Source organism: Coregonus lavaretus (assembly GCF_964263955.1).
Source record: "Coregonus lavaretus genome assembly, chromosome: 12".
NCBI lineage: Eukaryota > Metazoa > Chordata > Actinopteri > Salmoniformes > Salmonidae > Coregonus > Coregonus lavaretus.
This window is the reverse complement of record NC_139999.1, coordinates 8,010,256-8,026,999: the sequence shown is the minus strand read 5'-3', so window position 1 is coordinate 8,026,999 and position 16,744 is coordinate 8,010,256. Positions and strand designations below refer to the sequence as shown.

The 16,744-nt window shown below is 41.7% G+C and overlaps 1 protein-coding gene across 2 annotated transcripts in view; it reads left to right on the top strand.

Moving 5' to 3' along the window:
• Positions 1 to 12,777, top strand: part of LOC311138725 (mitogen-activated protein kinase 14A-like) — a 31,268-nt gene extending 18,491 nt beyond the window's left edge. For both annotated transcript variants that reach the window (XM_084173524.1, XM_084173525.1), the window contains exons 6-12: positions 674 to 721; positions 1,386 to 1,500; positions 4,308 to 4,379; positions 6,059 to 6,138; positions 9,310 to 9,388; positions 9,576 to 9,749; positions 9,875 to 12,777. In XM_084173524.1, the coding sequence (XP_084029650.1) occupies positions 674 to 721; positions 1,386 to 1,500; positions 4,308 to 4,379; positions 6,059 to 6,138; positions 9,310 to 9,388; positions 9,576 to 9,749; positions 9,875 to 9,942 (636 nt within the window). In that variant the 3' untranslated portion in view covers positions 9,943 to 12,777. The remainder of the gene's footprint in view (positions 1 to 673; positions 722 to 1,385; positions 1,501 to 4,307; positions 4,380 to 6,058; positions 6,139 to 9,309; positions 9,389 to 9,575; positions 9,750 to 9,874) is intronic.
• The last annotated feature ends 3,967 nt before the right edge of the window (positions 12,778 to 16,744 follow it).

Here is a 16,744-nt window from a genome sequence, read left to right as displayed (position 1 = left end):
CTCTCTCTCTACTCCCTCCCTCTCTCTCTACTCCCTCCCTCCCTCTCTACTCCCTCCCTCCCTCCCTCCCTCCCTCCCTCCCTCCCTCCCTCCCTCCCTCCCTCTCTCTTCTCCCTCCCTCCCTCCCTCTCTCTTCTCCCTCCCTCTCTCTTCTCCCTCCCTCTCTCTTCTCCCTCTCTCTCTTCTCCCTCCCTCCCTCTCTCTTCTCCCTCCCTCCCTCCCTCCCTCCCTCCCTCCCTCCCTCCCTCCCTCCCTCTCTCTTCTCCCTCCCTCCCTCCCTCTCTCTTCTCCCTCCCTCCCTCCCTCTCTCTTCTCCCTCACTCCCTCCCTCTCTCTTCTCCCCCCTCTCTCTTCTCCCTCCCTCCCACTCTCTCTTCTCCTCCCTCTCTCTTCTCCCTCCCTCCCTCTCGCTTCTCCCTCCCTCCCTCCCTCTTCTCCCTCCCTCCCTCTCTCTTCTCCCTCCCTCTCTCTTCTCCCTCCCTCCCTCCCTCTCTCTTCTCCCTCACTCCCTCCCTCTCTCTTCTTCCCCCTCTCTCTTCTCCCTCCCTCCCACTCTCTCTTCTCCTCCCTCTCTCTTCTCCCTCCCTCCCTCCCTCCCTCCCTCCCTCCCTCTTCTGCCTCCCTCCCTCTCACTCTTCTCCCTCCCTCCCTCCCTCGCTCTCCATCTCCACAGGATCTGAAGCCCAGTAATCTGGCAGTGAATGAGGACTGTGAGCTCAAGGTAAGAAAATACAATTTGCCTACTAAACCCTCCTTAGTGCCAATAGATCTGCTATCTTCATCTGATCACTCTGTTGTAGTGTATTCAAGGTTTAAAAAGGCTTCTAAAGTTTGTAATTTCCACTTTAACATTTCTGACTTGATTTGCCCTAACGAAAAAGGTATCAACCCCTAGAACAATGTCCATTAATTATAATTCACATAATAATTCAAATGTCCTGTTGCTGCAGTATTATATTCATGCTGTGAGAAGCAGGGTCAAATTAAGATTATTATTTTCAACTGCTCTGATCAGCTCCTCTCCAGCTAGAAAGAGATGTCACTGTAGTTGTCTTTTAAAATATATTATCAACGCCTGACAGTCGCCAACATTCAGATCAACAACAGAAAACATGTAATAACACAATTTGCAGCACCACCAGTTATAGTTCTTGTTAGATATTTAGTTTGGAACATTATTTTGCTGTATCTGTTTGACTGTTTACAGTACTGTGTGTTCATCATCATCATTATTATTAGAGTGGCTTTAATACCCTCCACCCACACGAGGTTAGAAAGCGTAGGATTTAATCTACTGTGGAGTTTGTTTATAGCTAACTCTATCTCCCCATACACCCACGCATAAACAACACACACACACCCCTATCTCTTCATCTATCCATCAGATCCTGGACTTTGGTTTGGCGCGACACACTGATGATGAGATGACGGGTTATGTAGCGACCAGGTGGTACCGCGCCCCAGAGATCATGCTTAACTGGATGCATTACAACATGACAGGTAATGATATACTATAACTATCACTACAACATGACAGGTAATGACATACTATAACTATCACTACAACAGGACAGGTAATGATATACTATAACTATAACTACAACATGACAGGTAATGACATACTATAACTATCACTACAACAGGACAGGTAATGATATACTATAACTATAACTATCACTACAACAGGACAGGTAATGATATACTATAACTATAACTATCACTACAACAGGACAGGTAATGATATACTATAACTATCACTACAACAGGACAGGTAATTATATACTATAACTATCACTACAAAAGGACAGGTAATGATATACTATAACTATCACTACAACATGACAGGTAATGATATACTATAACTATCACTACAACAGGACAGGTAATGACATACTATAACTATCACTACAACAGGACAGGTAATGATATACTATAACTATCACTACAACAGGACAGGTAATGATATACTATAACTATAACTATCACTACAACAGGACAGGTAATGATATACTATAACTATAACTATCACTACAACAGGACAGGTAATGATATACTATAACTCTCACTACAACAGGACAGGTAATTATATACTATAACTATCACTACAAAAGGACAGGTAATGATATACTATAACTATCACTACAACAGGACAGGTAATGATATACTATAACTATCACTACAACAGGACCGGTAATGATATACTATAACTATCACTACAACAGGACAGGTACATGATATACTATAACTATAACTATCACTACAACATGACAGGTAATGACATACTATAACTATCACTACAACAGGACAGGTAATGATATACTATAACTATCACTACAACAGGACCGGTAATGATATACTATAACTATCACTACAACAGGACAGGTAATGATATACTATAACTATAACTATCACTACAACAGGACAGGTAATGATATACTATAACTATAACTATCACTACAACAGGACAGGTAATGATATACTATAACTATCACTACAACAGGACAGGTAATTATATACTATAACTATCACTACAAAAGGACAGGTAATGATATACTATAACTATCACTACAACAGGACAGGTAATGATATACTATAACTATCACTACAACAGGACAGGTAATGATATACTATAACTATCACTACAACAGGACAGGTAATGATATACTATAACTATCACTACAACACGACAGGTACATGATATACTAAACTCAGCGATAAAAAGAAACGTCCTCTCACTGTCAATTGCGTTTATTTTCAGCAAACTTAACGTGTAAATATTTGTATGAACATAACAAGATTCAACAACAGAGACATAAACTGAACAAGTTCCACAGACATGTGACTAACAGAAATTGAATAATGTGTCCCTGAACAAAGGGGGGTCAAAATCAAAAGTAACAGTCAGTATCTGATGTGGCCACCAGCTGCATTGAGTACTGCAGTGCATCTCCTCCTCATGGACTGCACCAGATTTGCCAGTTCTTGCTGTGAGATGTTACCCAACTCTTCCACCAAGGCACCTGCAAGTTCCCGGACATTTCTGGAGGGAATGGCTCTAGCCCTCACCCTCCGATCCAACAGGTCCCAGACGTGCTCAATGGGATTGAGATCCGGGCTCTTCGCTAGCCATGGCAGAACACTGACATTCCTGTCTTGCAGGAAATCACGCACAGAACGAGCAGTATGGCTGGTGGCATTGTCATGCTGGAGGGTAATGTCAGGATGAGGTACCACATGAGGGAGGAGGACGTCTTCCCTGTAATGCACAGCGTTGAGATTGCCTGCAATGACAACAAGCTCAGTCCGATGATGCTGTGACACACCGCCCCAGACCATGACGGACCCTCCACCTCCAAATCGATCCCGCTCCAGAGTACAGGCCTCGGTGTAACGCTCATTCCTTCGACGATAAACGCGAATCCGACCATCACCCCTGTTGAGACAAAACCGCGACTCGTCAGTGAAGAGCACTTTTTGCCAGTCCTGTCTGGTCCAGCGACGGTGGGTTTGTGCCCATAGGCGACGTTGTTGCGGGTGATGTCTGGTGAGGACCTGCCTTACAACAGGTCTACAAGCCCTCAGTCCAGCCTCTCTCAGCCTATTGCGGACCGTCTGAGCACTGATGGAAGGATTGTGCGTTCCTGGTGTAACTCGGGCAGTTGTTGTTGCCATCCTGTACCTGTCCCGTAGTTGTGATGTTCGGATGTACCGATCCTGTGCAGGTGTTGTTACACGTGGTCTGCCACTACGAGGACGATCAGCTGTCAGTCCTATCTCCCTGTAGCGCTGTCTTAGGCGTCTCACAGTACGGACATTGCAATTTATTGCCCTGGCCACATCTGCAGTCCTCATGCCTCCTTATAGCATGCCTAAGGCACGTTCACGCAGATGAGCAGGGACCCTGGGCATCTTTCTTTTGGTGTTTTTCAGAGTCAGTAGAAAGGCCTCTTTAGTGTCCTAAGTTTTCATAACTGTGACCTTAATTGCCTACCGTCTGTAAGCTGTTGGTGTCTTAACGACCGTTCCACAGGTGCATGTTCATTAATTGTTTATGGTTCATTGAACAAGCATGGGAAACAGTGTTTAAACCCTTTACAATTAAGATTTGTGAAGTTATTAGGATTTTTACGAATTATCTTTGAAAAACAGGGTCCTGAAAAAGGGATGTTTCTTTTTTTACTGAGTTTATAACTATCACTACATGACAGGTACACACTCACCTAGTACACACTCACCTAGTACACACACACATACAAGAAAATTGACAACTACAGGAATTAATGGTAACATTGTTTTTGTTGTTGTAGTGGACATCTGGTCAGTGGGCTGCATCATGGCAGAGCTGCTCACTGGACGGACGTTATTCCCCGGCACCGACCGTATCCTTTCACTGTCATCATGGTGACGGAGAAAAGTTATAATGGACCAATTCAATATTGACCCTTATCCCCTACATCAGGGGTGGGTAACATATGGATCCTGCCCGCGAGCCAGAGGTTTAATTGTTTTGTTTGTTTTGAGAAATTATTATTATTATTATTTTTTAACAATTCTGCCCTAAGGCACTGCATCGCAGTGCTAGAGGCGTCACTACAGACCCGGGTTCGATCCCGGGCTGTATCACAACCGGCCGTAAACGGGAGTCCCATAGGGCGGTGCACAATTGACCCAGCGTCGTCTGGGTTACGGGAGGATTTGGCCGGGGGGGGGGGGGGCTTTACTTGGCTCATCGAGCTCTAGCGACTCCTTGTGGCGGGCCGGGCGCCTGCAGTCTGATCTTGGTCGTCAGTTGAACGGTGTTTCCTCCGACACATTGGCGTGGCTGGCTTCCGGGTTAAGCGGGCAGGTGTTAAGAAGTGCGGTTATGCGGGTCATGTTTCGGAGGACGCATGACTCGACCTTCGCCTCCTGAGCCCGTTGGGGAGTTGCAGCTATGAGAGGGGGTAAAAAAATATATATATACAACTTCAGCCCACTCTTTAACGTCTAAAACTAGATAGGAGGTATGTGTAAATTATAATGGGCCTATACATTTTGCAATAACTGCCTTTTTCTGGCCCACAAATTGCTTTTGACAAACTAATCGGTAAGAAAAAAACTATGTGCGGCCCTCCGCAGAATTGTTATATCCCGATGTGGCCCTCGAGACAGAATTATTGTCCATCCCTGCCTAACACCCTGTTGAAGTGCGCATTTACGTCCTACACACTGGATTAGAGAACAGACTTTTTGAGAACATTGAGAAAGTTTTGAGAACTGTCCTCAAGTCTTATCTCACTTCTCCTTCTCTCTCTCTCTCCTTCTCTTCCCCCCTCTTTCCATTCATCCATCCCATCCCTCGGTTTCCCTTTATGTTTGTGTAGTATAGATACTGATCAGTTGAAGCTTATAATGCTCCTCATGGGAACCCCGGAACCTGAGTCTGTGAGTGTTCCGCCACATTCTGCTCCGCCCACGCCCACCCGCCTGCCTGCGCTTTGGTTGTGCCTCTGCATTACTATGGCAACCTCCTAAACTACTATACTCTCTACTTCCTGTCCTGCCCTTATATGGCCACTCACTGTAACTCTTAACTGTAACTCAACACCACAGCTCCCTGTGTACTTCCAGCTCCCAGATACATAGGCTGCTCTCAGTCAATATTCTTGTATTCTTAAAGCCAATATTTAAGGTAACCAATTAGCAGCTAAACTTCCATAGTGTGTCTTTTTAAGAGAAGCAAAGAGAACCATCTAGTAGTTTCATTGAGTAGAGCTGCTCTGTAATGCTCTTGATTCCCTCTTGTCGATCTGAGTTCATCTGTTCCTCTGACACGTTTCTCTGCTGGCTGTGATCTAAAAGCATGTTGTCTCTATTCAATAGTACAGCATGGCAGTTCTCTCTACCTCCCTCTCTCCTCTCCCTACATTTCCTCTCATCACCTCATCTTCTTCTCTACCCCCCCCCACACACACACCCAAAAAGAGGAAAAAATGTAATCAGTATTTAGTTTAAGGACACTTTGACATGTTACCTGTGTGACAGTACGACCTATGACCCTTGACCCTGAGCCTGAAAGATATCAACCAGCTGCAGCAGATCATGAGGCTGACAGGAACGCCCCCGGCCTGTCTCATTAGCCGGATGCCCAGCCACGAGGTGAGGCACTACGATATGTCCTTCCCAGGTCCCTCCAGTTCCTCCAGGCTGCAACAGGCCTTCCCACAAGTCCCATGTTGTTTCCATGCCTTTCTTAAAAGAGATTCTCCAGTACTTTTGTATACAGTTTAGCCAGTAGTTTTGAAAGTAGCGCTCACGAGCCAACAGTGGTCCCCGGAAATGGCGTACTACGTCACATATGTGCACATACAGTGCCTATAGAAAGTCTACACCCCCCTTGGATTTATTCACATTTTATTGTCTTACAAAGTGGGATGAAAATGTATTTAATTGTAATTTTTTGTCAACGATCTACACAAAATACTCTGTCAAAGTGGAAGTAAAATAGATCCCCCCCAAAAAAAGATTCATGAAAAATAAAACAAAAAATTAGATAAGTATTCTTGGGTAAGTCTCATAAGAGCTTTGCACGCCTGTATTGTGCAATATTTGCCAATTATTATTTTCAAAATTCTTCAAGTCTTGCCATAAATTTTCAAGCAGATTTAAGTCAAAACTGTAACTCGGCCACTCAGGAACATTCACTGTCTTCTTGGTAAGCAACTCCAGTGTAGATTTGGCTTTGTGTTGTAGGTTATTGTCCTGGTGTATTCATCTCCCAGTGTCTGGTGTAAAGCAGACTGAAGCAGGTTTTTCTCTAGGATTTTGCTGGTGCCTGTTTATTTTCTTCCTGAAAAACTCTCCAGTCTTTGCCGATGTCAAGCATACCCATGCCATGATGCAGCCACCTCCATGCTTGAAAATAAGTAGGCAGTTACTCAGTGATGTGTTGTGTTGGATTTGCCCCAAACATAAGGCTTTGCATTTAGGACAAAATGTTTTTTTTTGTTGCAGTATTACTTTAGTACCTTGTTGCATACATATGCATGTTTTGGAATATTTTTATTCATTCTATTTCTATTCTTATTTTTACTCTGTCATTGTCATTATTCTGTAGACACTACAATGTTGAGCCATTCTCAGTTTTCTCCTATCACAGCCATTGAACTCTGTAGCTGTTTAAAAAAACACCAATGGCCTCATGGTGACATCCCTAAGCAGTTTCCTTAATGTCCTGCAGCTCAGTTCAGAAGGATGACTGCATCTTTGATGTGTCTGGGTGGTTTAATACATAATCCACAGCATAATTATTAACTTGACCATGCTTAAAGATATATTGAATGTCTGATTTGCTATTGTTGTCCATCTACCAATCGCTGCCCTTCTTTGTGAGGCTTTCAAAAAGCTCCCTGGTCTTTGTAGTTGAATCTGTGCTTGAAATTCAATACTTGACTGAGGGACCTTACAGATGTTGTATGTGACAGAGGAAGGGGTAGTCATTCAAAAATCATGTCAACCCCTCTATAACTTATGTGATTTGTTAAGCCAATTGTAACTTCTGAACTAATTTATTTATTATTTAATTTGTAAAAATGTGTAGCATTTCATTATGGAGTATTTTGTGTAGATCAATGACAAAAAATTACAATTAAATCTATTTCAATCCCCCTTTTGTAACGCAATAAATGTGAAAAAAGTTAAAGGGGGTGTAGATTTTCTATAGGCACTGTATGTGCACCACGTCAATGCTCACTCTCTCTCTCGCGCTGCTGTGTGTGCGTCTTGCTAGCTGTCACTCAGATGGCGAAGGGCTGAAGCTCATTGGCTGAAACTCAAATTGCTAGGGGGCTGGCCCATGTGGGGGGATATGTAGGCAAAATGGCGCCACACAGATTCCAGAAAACAGTCTCATTCAAACTAGGGATTTCGTGGCTAATTGAGGTCAATTTTAAAAACTCTGGAGCATGTCTTTAAGATCCTATTTATTTTTCACACCTCTGATTTTGAACTCTTTATTGTTGAGGAAGAGCTTGTACGTAAGCATTTCACTGTATGGTTTACACCCGTTGTATTCTGTTATTTGACAAATAAACTTTGATTTGATATCGCTCTCTGTGTCCACGGAAACCTGGCAGAGACAGAATTGGAGCCACAACATCAACCAATGACAATCAGTGCCCTTTTTCCTCTGTTTTGTTTGTTTGTTGTTTGATGAAAATATGCCCCGTAGAATTTTGTTACACTCTACAGAGCTCTTCCCACCCTCCTCCCGTCTCTCTGACACCAGTCTGCTTTTTGTCTCTGATGTAATCTCACCACATCCCAGAGTGCTTTGCAAGCCCTAATTCCTCACTGCTGTCTCTGGCCTTGCCCCTCAGAGTTCTGATCTTAAATGATGTGTTTTGGTTTTTGTGTGCAGTGCTTCTCTTCCAAACATAACTACTGTGCCAGACTGTGACAGGATTCCTCATAACCCTTTAGTTGTGCTCTATGGGAATCCTAACTTCAGAGTAGGCGTGCTGATCCAGGGTCAGGTCCCCCCTGTCCATGTACTCCTATTCATTCATAAATCAGCACTCCTACTCTTGAGACGCTTAATACATACAGGTAACTGCCAAATTAAAGGAAACACCAACATAAAGTGTCTTAATAGGGCGTTGGGCCACCACGAACCACCAGAACAGCTTTAATGCACCTTGGCATAGATTTTACAAGTGTCTGGAACTCTATTGGAGGGATGCGACACCCTTCTTCCATGAGAAATTCCATAATTTGGTGTTTTGTTGACGGTGGTGGAAAACTCTGTCTCAGGCGCCACTCCAGAAGTGTTGAACTGGGTTGAGATCTGGTGGCTGGGACAAACACACACCCTTTAAACCCCCTATGCTCCTTTGAGACGCCTCTTTCAAAGTCACTGAGATCTCTTCTTCTAGCCAAGGTAGCCAATTTTTATACATGACCCTAAGCATGATGGGATGTTAATTGCTTAATTAACTCAGGAACCACACCTGTGTGGAATCACATGCTTTCAATATACTTTGTATCCCTTTGTATGTTTCCTTTATTTTGGCAGTTACCTGTACATCCACTGGTCACATAACTGACATTTCCGTCTCCCATTGGCATCAGTGCATGATTTACGCATTCTGATCACGTTTTGGCCATAAGTGTACAGAAAGCCATCTTCACTGCCGACCTGTGGGATCACTTGATTTCAGAAACAGTTGAAGTGTTGAAGTCAACTGTGTGTTCCCTATCCAGTGTGTTTGAGCTGTGTTTGAGTGGAATGTGTGAGAGTATCTTGAGCCGTTCTGTGTGTATCTTTAACAGGCCAGAAACTACATCAACTCCCTTCCCCAGATGCTCAAGAGGAACTTTGCTGATGTGTTTGTTGGCGCTAACCCACTAGGTAATAATGGGCAAGTCTGTCTAGTGTAACGTTCATACACACACACACACTGTTTAACAGACCATTTAATTGACACTCTCCCTCTTTTGGTGCTACCCACTAAGTAATAATGTTTTAGTCTGCGTAATGGAATGTTCACTCACACTGTCTAAACAGACACACTCCCTCTCCCTTTCTCTCCCTCTAGCGGTGGATCTGTTAGAGAAGATGTTGGTTCTGGACACTGATAAGCGGATCACAGCGTCTGAGGCCCTGGCCCACCCCTACTTCTCCCAGTACCACGACCCAGACGATGAGCCAGAGTCCGAGCCGTACGACCAGAGCTTCGAAAGCAGAGAGCTGGAGATAGAGGAGTGGAAAAGTAGGTGGGCTGAAAGGGGGTGGAAATACTCTTATTAAACTAGGTACTGTACAAGTCTCCTGACCTCTGATTCTCTTTTCTCTTGTTTTCTCCTCTCTCTCTATCTCTCTCTATCCCTCTCTCAGGGTTGACGTATGAGGAGGTTTGCAGCTTCGTGCCCCTGCCATTCGATGGAGACGAGATGGAATCCTGAAGGGACGAGGGTGAAGTCATTGCTAATCCCGCCTCCTTCTCTTACTGAACTGTGAGGAGGAAGTTGCATGTAGACACTGATCTAGGGCCAGTTTTGTGTTTCATCCTCTAATGGTTTAGGTTAGGATCTGGGGGTAAGCTGATCCTAGATCTGTACTTAGATACAACTTACATCCGGAGCACGCAACCTTGTGTGAGGACTGTCAACTCACCGGACTAGTTCACAAACAAACAATCAGGAAACCACAACGTTCAAGTGCCTGCCGTCATTCATTTCTGGGGTTACAGGTCAAGGGTCAAAGGTGACACCCCAACACCCTCCTCCTGCTTGCTGTATTATATTGTCTTTGATTGGGTCCCTGGATGAATTGGGGAAATGACTATAATATATTATCTACTGTTTGTGTGTTTAGAATATGTGTTAAGTCACATTATTCGCAAAAAACTACCTAAATTCCTGGAAAAGGTGCTCAGATTTTAAACAATCAATCACATGGTTTAACCAACAAACCACTGCGTTGTTGGAACATTTATTTATGGTCTGTAGTTTATAGCCTTTTGGATAGAAGTCGGTAGGAAATACAACAGTGGTCATGACCTGCTCCTCGATGACAAACCTTGTCTCCACAGTCAAACTGTACACTGTTGTTATGCCTGCCAGGGTTTTAGATGTGTAAATAAGGCTGCACTCTTATAAATAAATGATACTGTGCACCAACAGTAATACTTCCTAGAAGTCACTATTATCATAGAGCACATAGCCCCCTCAAGGCTTAGAACATTGCCCCTAGCAACAAGAACCCTTTAGGAATGTCTGTCAGGTTCCAGACTCAGAGGGATTGTTATTAAATAGTGTTCCATGAGAATGTACACTCGTTTTGACTTCCATCTTTTCTCTCTGTCAATCACCCAGAGGGGGGGAAGGGCTTTGGAGTTTGAATTTGCTTATCCTGCCTCTTAACATATCTATTTTTCTAACCATCTCTGTCAGTTTTTTTTTTTTTTTCACTCCATCATTGTATCATTGCCTCCTTGAGCACTACTGTCCTGTCCTCTGTGTAGTCTTATTAAAAGTGAGTGGAGAGGTAATATGTTACTGTCACAAAATGTTATTTAATAGAATGTTGTATTTAAAATCCTCCAACCCCATATCACAAGACAGAATGGGTTTTTCGTAGCATCCAAAATGTGTGCTCTGTCTAGTGCTTTGAGGTTCAAAGTTGGAGCTTCCATTAGATAGCCATAGGCATAGAATTCCTATAAAAAACAATTCTATGGTTATAGGAATCTATAGGAAGTCTTGATAAATCACTGGATTCCCAGTCCTGGTTGTTGACAATGTGATTTCAATCATATTCAAATGTATTTTTAAATAACTGTATTTCCATAGATGTATCTGTTATTCTGTTCTGTTGAATGAGTGGGATGCTAGCACCCCCTACTGTATGTAATATATGTTTCTCTTTCAAGTTCAACAGGGCTGCCAAAAGCAGTGGCTTCATCTTAGTCTCTGGGTGCGGCCAAAATAGCACGTTATTCCCTATATAGTGCAACTACTTTTGACCAGAGCTCATAGGGCCCTGTTCAAAAGTAGTGCACTAAATAGGGAATATGTTGCCATTTCGGACGTACCTGTGATTATTCCCATAGAGCGATCAACATATTTATCTCTTCTTATTTATACAGTAGTGCACTCAAACCAGACAATATTCATCATCTCTTTCAGTTAAAGCAAAACAATGCCTGAATCTTTCTTAATATATCAGTAACTAATTTTTATTTAATATTATTGTATTACTGTGGGCATGATGGGGATTATTCTGGTTCTGTAAAGCAGTAGGCTACATATCAAATCCGTGTTGGTGTAAAAATCTTTCAGTTTATTTGAAATGGACTTGACCCCGTCCCTAGCTCTTCCCACGGCCGCATCTCCAAGTGAAACTACCACAGCCCTAACACTTGGCTGTGTTCATTAGGCATAAAACTGGAGAAAACGTTTTGAAACAGAAATGGGCTTTCTAATTGCATTAGGTTCAGGTTTCAACATATTTTTTTACTCTTTGCTGCCTTCTGAACATAGCCCTGTATGACATGAGTCTATGGTCTTTCTGTGTGAGTCAGTGTGTCCACCAGAGGGCTGGATCACAAACAGATAGGCCTACAGCTGGGTTGTATTCATTTCGCCGATTCTGTTGCAAAACGTATCTGAAACGGAAGAAAACGAAACGGGGTGGGACCTACCAGAATTTGTCCCAATAGAAACTCTTGTTTTCGTTGCAAAACGCAACTGTTTGGACTAATGATTAGACCCCCAGCTCTTGATTGTCTGGCTCATTTAAAAAGCTAAGAGTTGTTGGGACTGTCAAGTCAGTTATAGCATGCCCATTTCAAGTCTTAATGTTGGAAATAAAGATATTTCGGATAATTTAGGAACGTTTTTTGGCTGACCCGTTGATCCTGCTTTGCGATGCAGCGTTGTGTGTGTGTGCGTTTCCAGGTTTACAGCAGCGGGATGCTGAAGGGTAATACATATGCCTCATACATTGAAATAGCACACAGTAAAATAGGTTAGTTAGGTTACATTATCATATTTATAATCTTGTCCTCCAGCCAGCTCTCTCTCTCTTTCACAGCAATTAGCCTGCAGGATATCTGGCTGCTCAGGCAATGAGTATTCTTTACCTTGTGTTGTAATTGTAGTTCATTTGATTGAGATGCTTTCAACAGACGGACTTTACTTTGTACTTCAATAATTCCCCACATTCAGAACCATGAGAGCAGGTAATGTCACCTGTAAATACCACTGTAAGAAAATAAAGGCTATTATTTTTCAGAACTGCCCTGTCTGCTCTGGCATTCTTCCTTGCTATATGTAGCCAGGTCCTACTGTTATCTATTTCCCTCAGGTTTAGTTTGTGCTGCAATGTCAGGATAGACATAGCATACATCACTTCAACGTTTTCAACGTCATCTATTTTATTCATTTATCAATATTTGTACCACTGAGATAAAACCATGGACTTGAAGATGAAAATATATATTTTAATTTGGACTATTTTGGTTTAGTTTATATTTTACACGTAAACAAAAACATTCAGTATAAAAGGTACAAAGAGAACGTGGAGGAGCCAAAAGGTCTGACATGGACAGGTGGCTCCCTCTGGTGGCACCTTCTGGTGGATCACACTTTGTTTTCTTTTATTTAACAGTAACATGTAAAACACAAAAAACAGAACAGCCAGAGGGATTACACAAAGACATAACGAGAGAAAAATATATATATATTAAAAAAAAAAAAAAAAACATTATATAAAATCAAATACAGACATGTAACGAATAAATTGTTCTGACATTTTGTTTTGTATACGTTTTAATAGTGCTAAATAGTTTTCCAAATCTGATTTATTTATTTATAAAAAAAGGGGCTTTTTCTTCATAAATGTTGATTTTGTATGAAATATTTTCCTAATAAAATAAAGAGATGTATGACATACTGACTTTCAATTGTGGAATCAGTGTACATTTACATTTTAGTCATTTAGCAGACGCTCTTATCCAGATGTAGTAAAATAATATGTCAAACTTAGATATTTCAATGGTTTTATGCATTTTGTTGCCAAGATATAGTTGTACATCAGTCCAGAACACCTCACTATGTAAACAATTACAAAATGAGTGTTCAATAGATTCAGTTTCTAGTTCACAAAAACTGCATTCACTAGTAACATCAGGTATATATTTAGAAATCAGGCTATTAACATGGGTAGAATCTATGGATAATCTTAAAGGAGATCTCCTTTACTTTATTGGTCACCATAAATGTGTGTGGAGTGAGCCAAGCACGGCGCCAATTTACATCAAACGATGAAGCCCAATAAAATATAGCAGAAGGAATAGAATTCCTGTAGAAAATATCCCTTAAAAAACGATTATTAAATTTCTTATCTAGTAAACCTATGCCATTCACTTGGATATCGCTTACAATAGGAGATGTTCCAAAACATGCATTATTCTGAAGTAAAGATTTTATCCCACTAGCTATAGCTTTTATTACAGGGTCATATTCCTTGCTTGAAACCTCCAAAGTTGTATCTTTCCATAAATTATCTCTGTGTAAATAGATTCCCACTAATACTAATTAATTGGCAGACAAGGACAAAGTTTGTTGAGAACCAGTTACAGTAAAATAACATATTGTTTCTATGTAATATCGACCCATTATTCCATATAAAACATTTATGAGGTGAAAAGTTGTGTTTATACAGCAAAGCCCAGCACATTAAAGCCTGCTTGTGAAAAGCCGCCAATGTCACAGGAAGTTTACCCACAATATAGGGACATTGTAGTAAAAAAATTAAGCCATCCGAGCTTCTGAAAAACAAAATGACGTACAATATTCCAGAAACTATAAGCATTTTTTAAAGTCCCTTTTAACCCAGTTGACTTTTGATATGTGATTAAAGAGAGTGAAGTCTAAGACATTTACAGTGGGGGAAAAAAGTATTTAGTCAGCCACCAATTGTGCAAGTTCTCCCACTTAAAAAGATGAGAGAGGCCTGTAATTTTCATCATAGGTACACGTCAACTATGACAGATAAAATGAGGAAAAGAGCGGATTTTTTTTCTCCAGAAAATCACATTGTAGGATTTTTTATGAATTTATTTGCAAATTATGGTGGAAAATAAGTATTTGGTCAATAACAAAAGTTTCTTAATACTTTGTTATATACCCTTTGTTGGCAATGACACAGGTCAAACGTTTTCTGTAAGTCTTCACAAGGTTTTCACACACTGTTGCTGGTATTTTGGCCCATTCCTCCATGCAGATCTCCTCTAGAGCAGTGATGTTTTGGGGCTGTCGCTGGGCAACACGGACTTTCAACTCCCTCCAAAGATTTTCTATGGGGTTGAGATCTGGAGACTGGCTAGGCCACTCCAGGACCTTGAAATGCTTCTTACGAAGCCACTCCTTCGTTGCCCGGGCGGTGTGTTTGGGATCATTGTCATGCTGAAAGACCCAGCCACGTTTAATCTTCAATACCCTTGCTGATGGAATGAGGTTTTCACTCAAAATCTCACGATACATGGCCCCATTCATTCTTTCCTTTACACGGATCAGTCGTCCTGGTCCCTTTGCAGAAAAACAGCCCCAAAGCATGATGTTTCCACCCCCATGCTTCACAGTAGGTATGGTGTTCTTTGGATGCAACTCAGCATTCTTTGTCCTCCAAACACGACGAGTTGAGTTTTTACCAAAAAGTTCTATTTTGGTTTCATCTGACCATATGACATTCTCCCAATCCTCTTCTGGATCATCCAAATGCACTCTAGCAAACTTCAGACAGGCCTGGACATGTACTGGCTTAAGCAGGGGGACACGTCTGGCACTGCAGGATTTGAGTCCCTGGCGGCGTAGTGTGTTACTGATGGTAGGCTTTGTTACTTTGGTCCCAGCTCTCTACAGGTCATTCACTAGGTCCCCCCGTGTGGTTCTGGGATTTTTGCTCACCGTTCTTGTGATCATTTTGACCCCACGGGGTGAGATCTTGCGTGGAGCCCCAGATCGAGGGAGATTATCAGTGGTCTTGTATGTCTTCCATTTCCTAATAATTGCTCCCACAATTGATTTCTTCAAACCAAGCTGCTTACCTATTGCAGATTCAGTCTTCCCAGCCTGGTGCAGGTCTACAATTTTGTTTCTGGTGTCCTTTGACAGCTCTTTGGTCTTGGCCATAGTGGAGTTTGGAGTGTGACTGTTTGAGGTTGTGGACAGGTGTCTTTTATACTGATAACAAGTTCAAACAGGTGCCATTAATACAGGTAACGAGTGGAGGACAGAGGAGCCTTTTAAAGAAGAAGTTACAGGTCTGTGAGAGCCAGAAATCTTGCTTGTTTGTAGGTGACCAAATACTTATTTTCCACCATAATTTGCTAATAAATTCATAAAAAATCCTACAATGTGATTTTCTGGATTTCTTTTCCTCAATTTGTCTGTCATAGTTGACTTGTACCTATGATGAAAATTACAGGCCTCTCTCATCTTTTTAAGTGGGAGAACTTGCACAATTGGTGGCTGACTAAATACTTTTTTTCCCCACTGTAGACCGCCTTCACAAACCCTGTTGGTGATAACATCTCTTTTTATCTTATGTGGCTTGTTTTTCCATACGAAGTTGTACAATAGCCTATCTAAGGTACAGCAAGTGGATTCGGGAATGTCAATAGATTAAAAAAGATAGGATGCACGAGATAACCCCTCAGCTTTGGATAAAAGCACCCTCCCTTGAAGACTTAAATCCCTCCCTAACCATGAGGAAAATTTATTTTTGATAGATTCAGTTACAGGATTAAAATTAAAATCATTCACAGCCTTAAGATTTTTGGTGATCTTTACACCGAGGTAGGTTACAGTATCTTTTTCAGAGATGTTACAATCTGCTGGATTGACAGCTCCTTTCAGAACAAACATCTCACATTTGGAAAGATTTAATACCAAACCTGAGATTTTGGAGAACTGCTTCACAATATCCAATGCTAATCTAGCTCGTGACATTTTTCAAAAAAAGTGAGGTGTCGTCCGCCAGTTGGGATATCTTGATCTCTCTGGTCTGGAATGTAATGCCTTCAAATTGACTTTGATAAACTAATGAGCATAAGGTTTGAGAAACTAACAAAAAAAAAAAAAGGTGATATTGGACAACCTTGTCGTATTCCTTTGTAAATGTTAAACCTTGAGGATGTTCCATGACATAGTTTGATACAGCTATTGCTACCATTATACAGAGTTCTAATAGCATCAACAA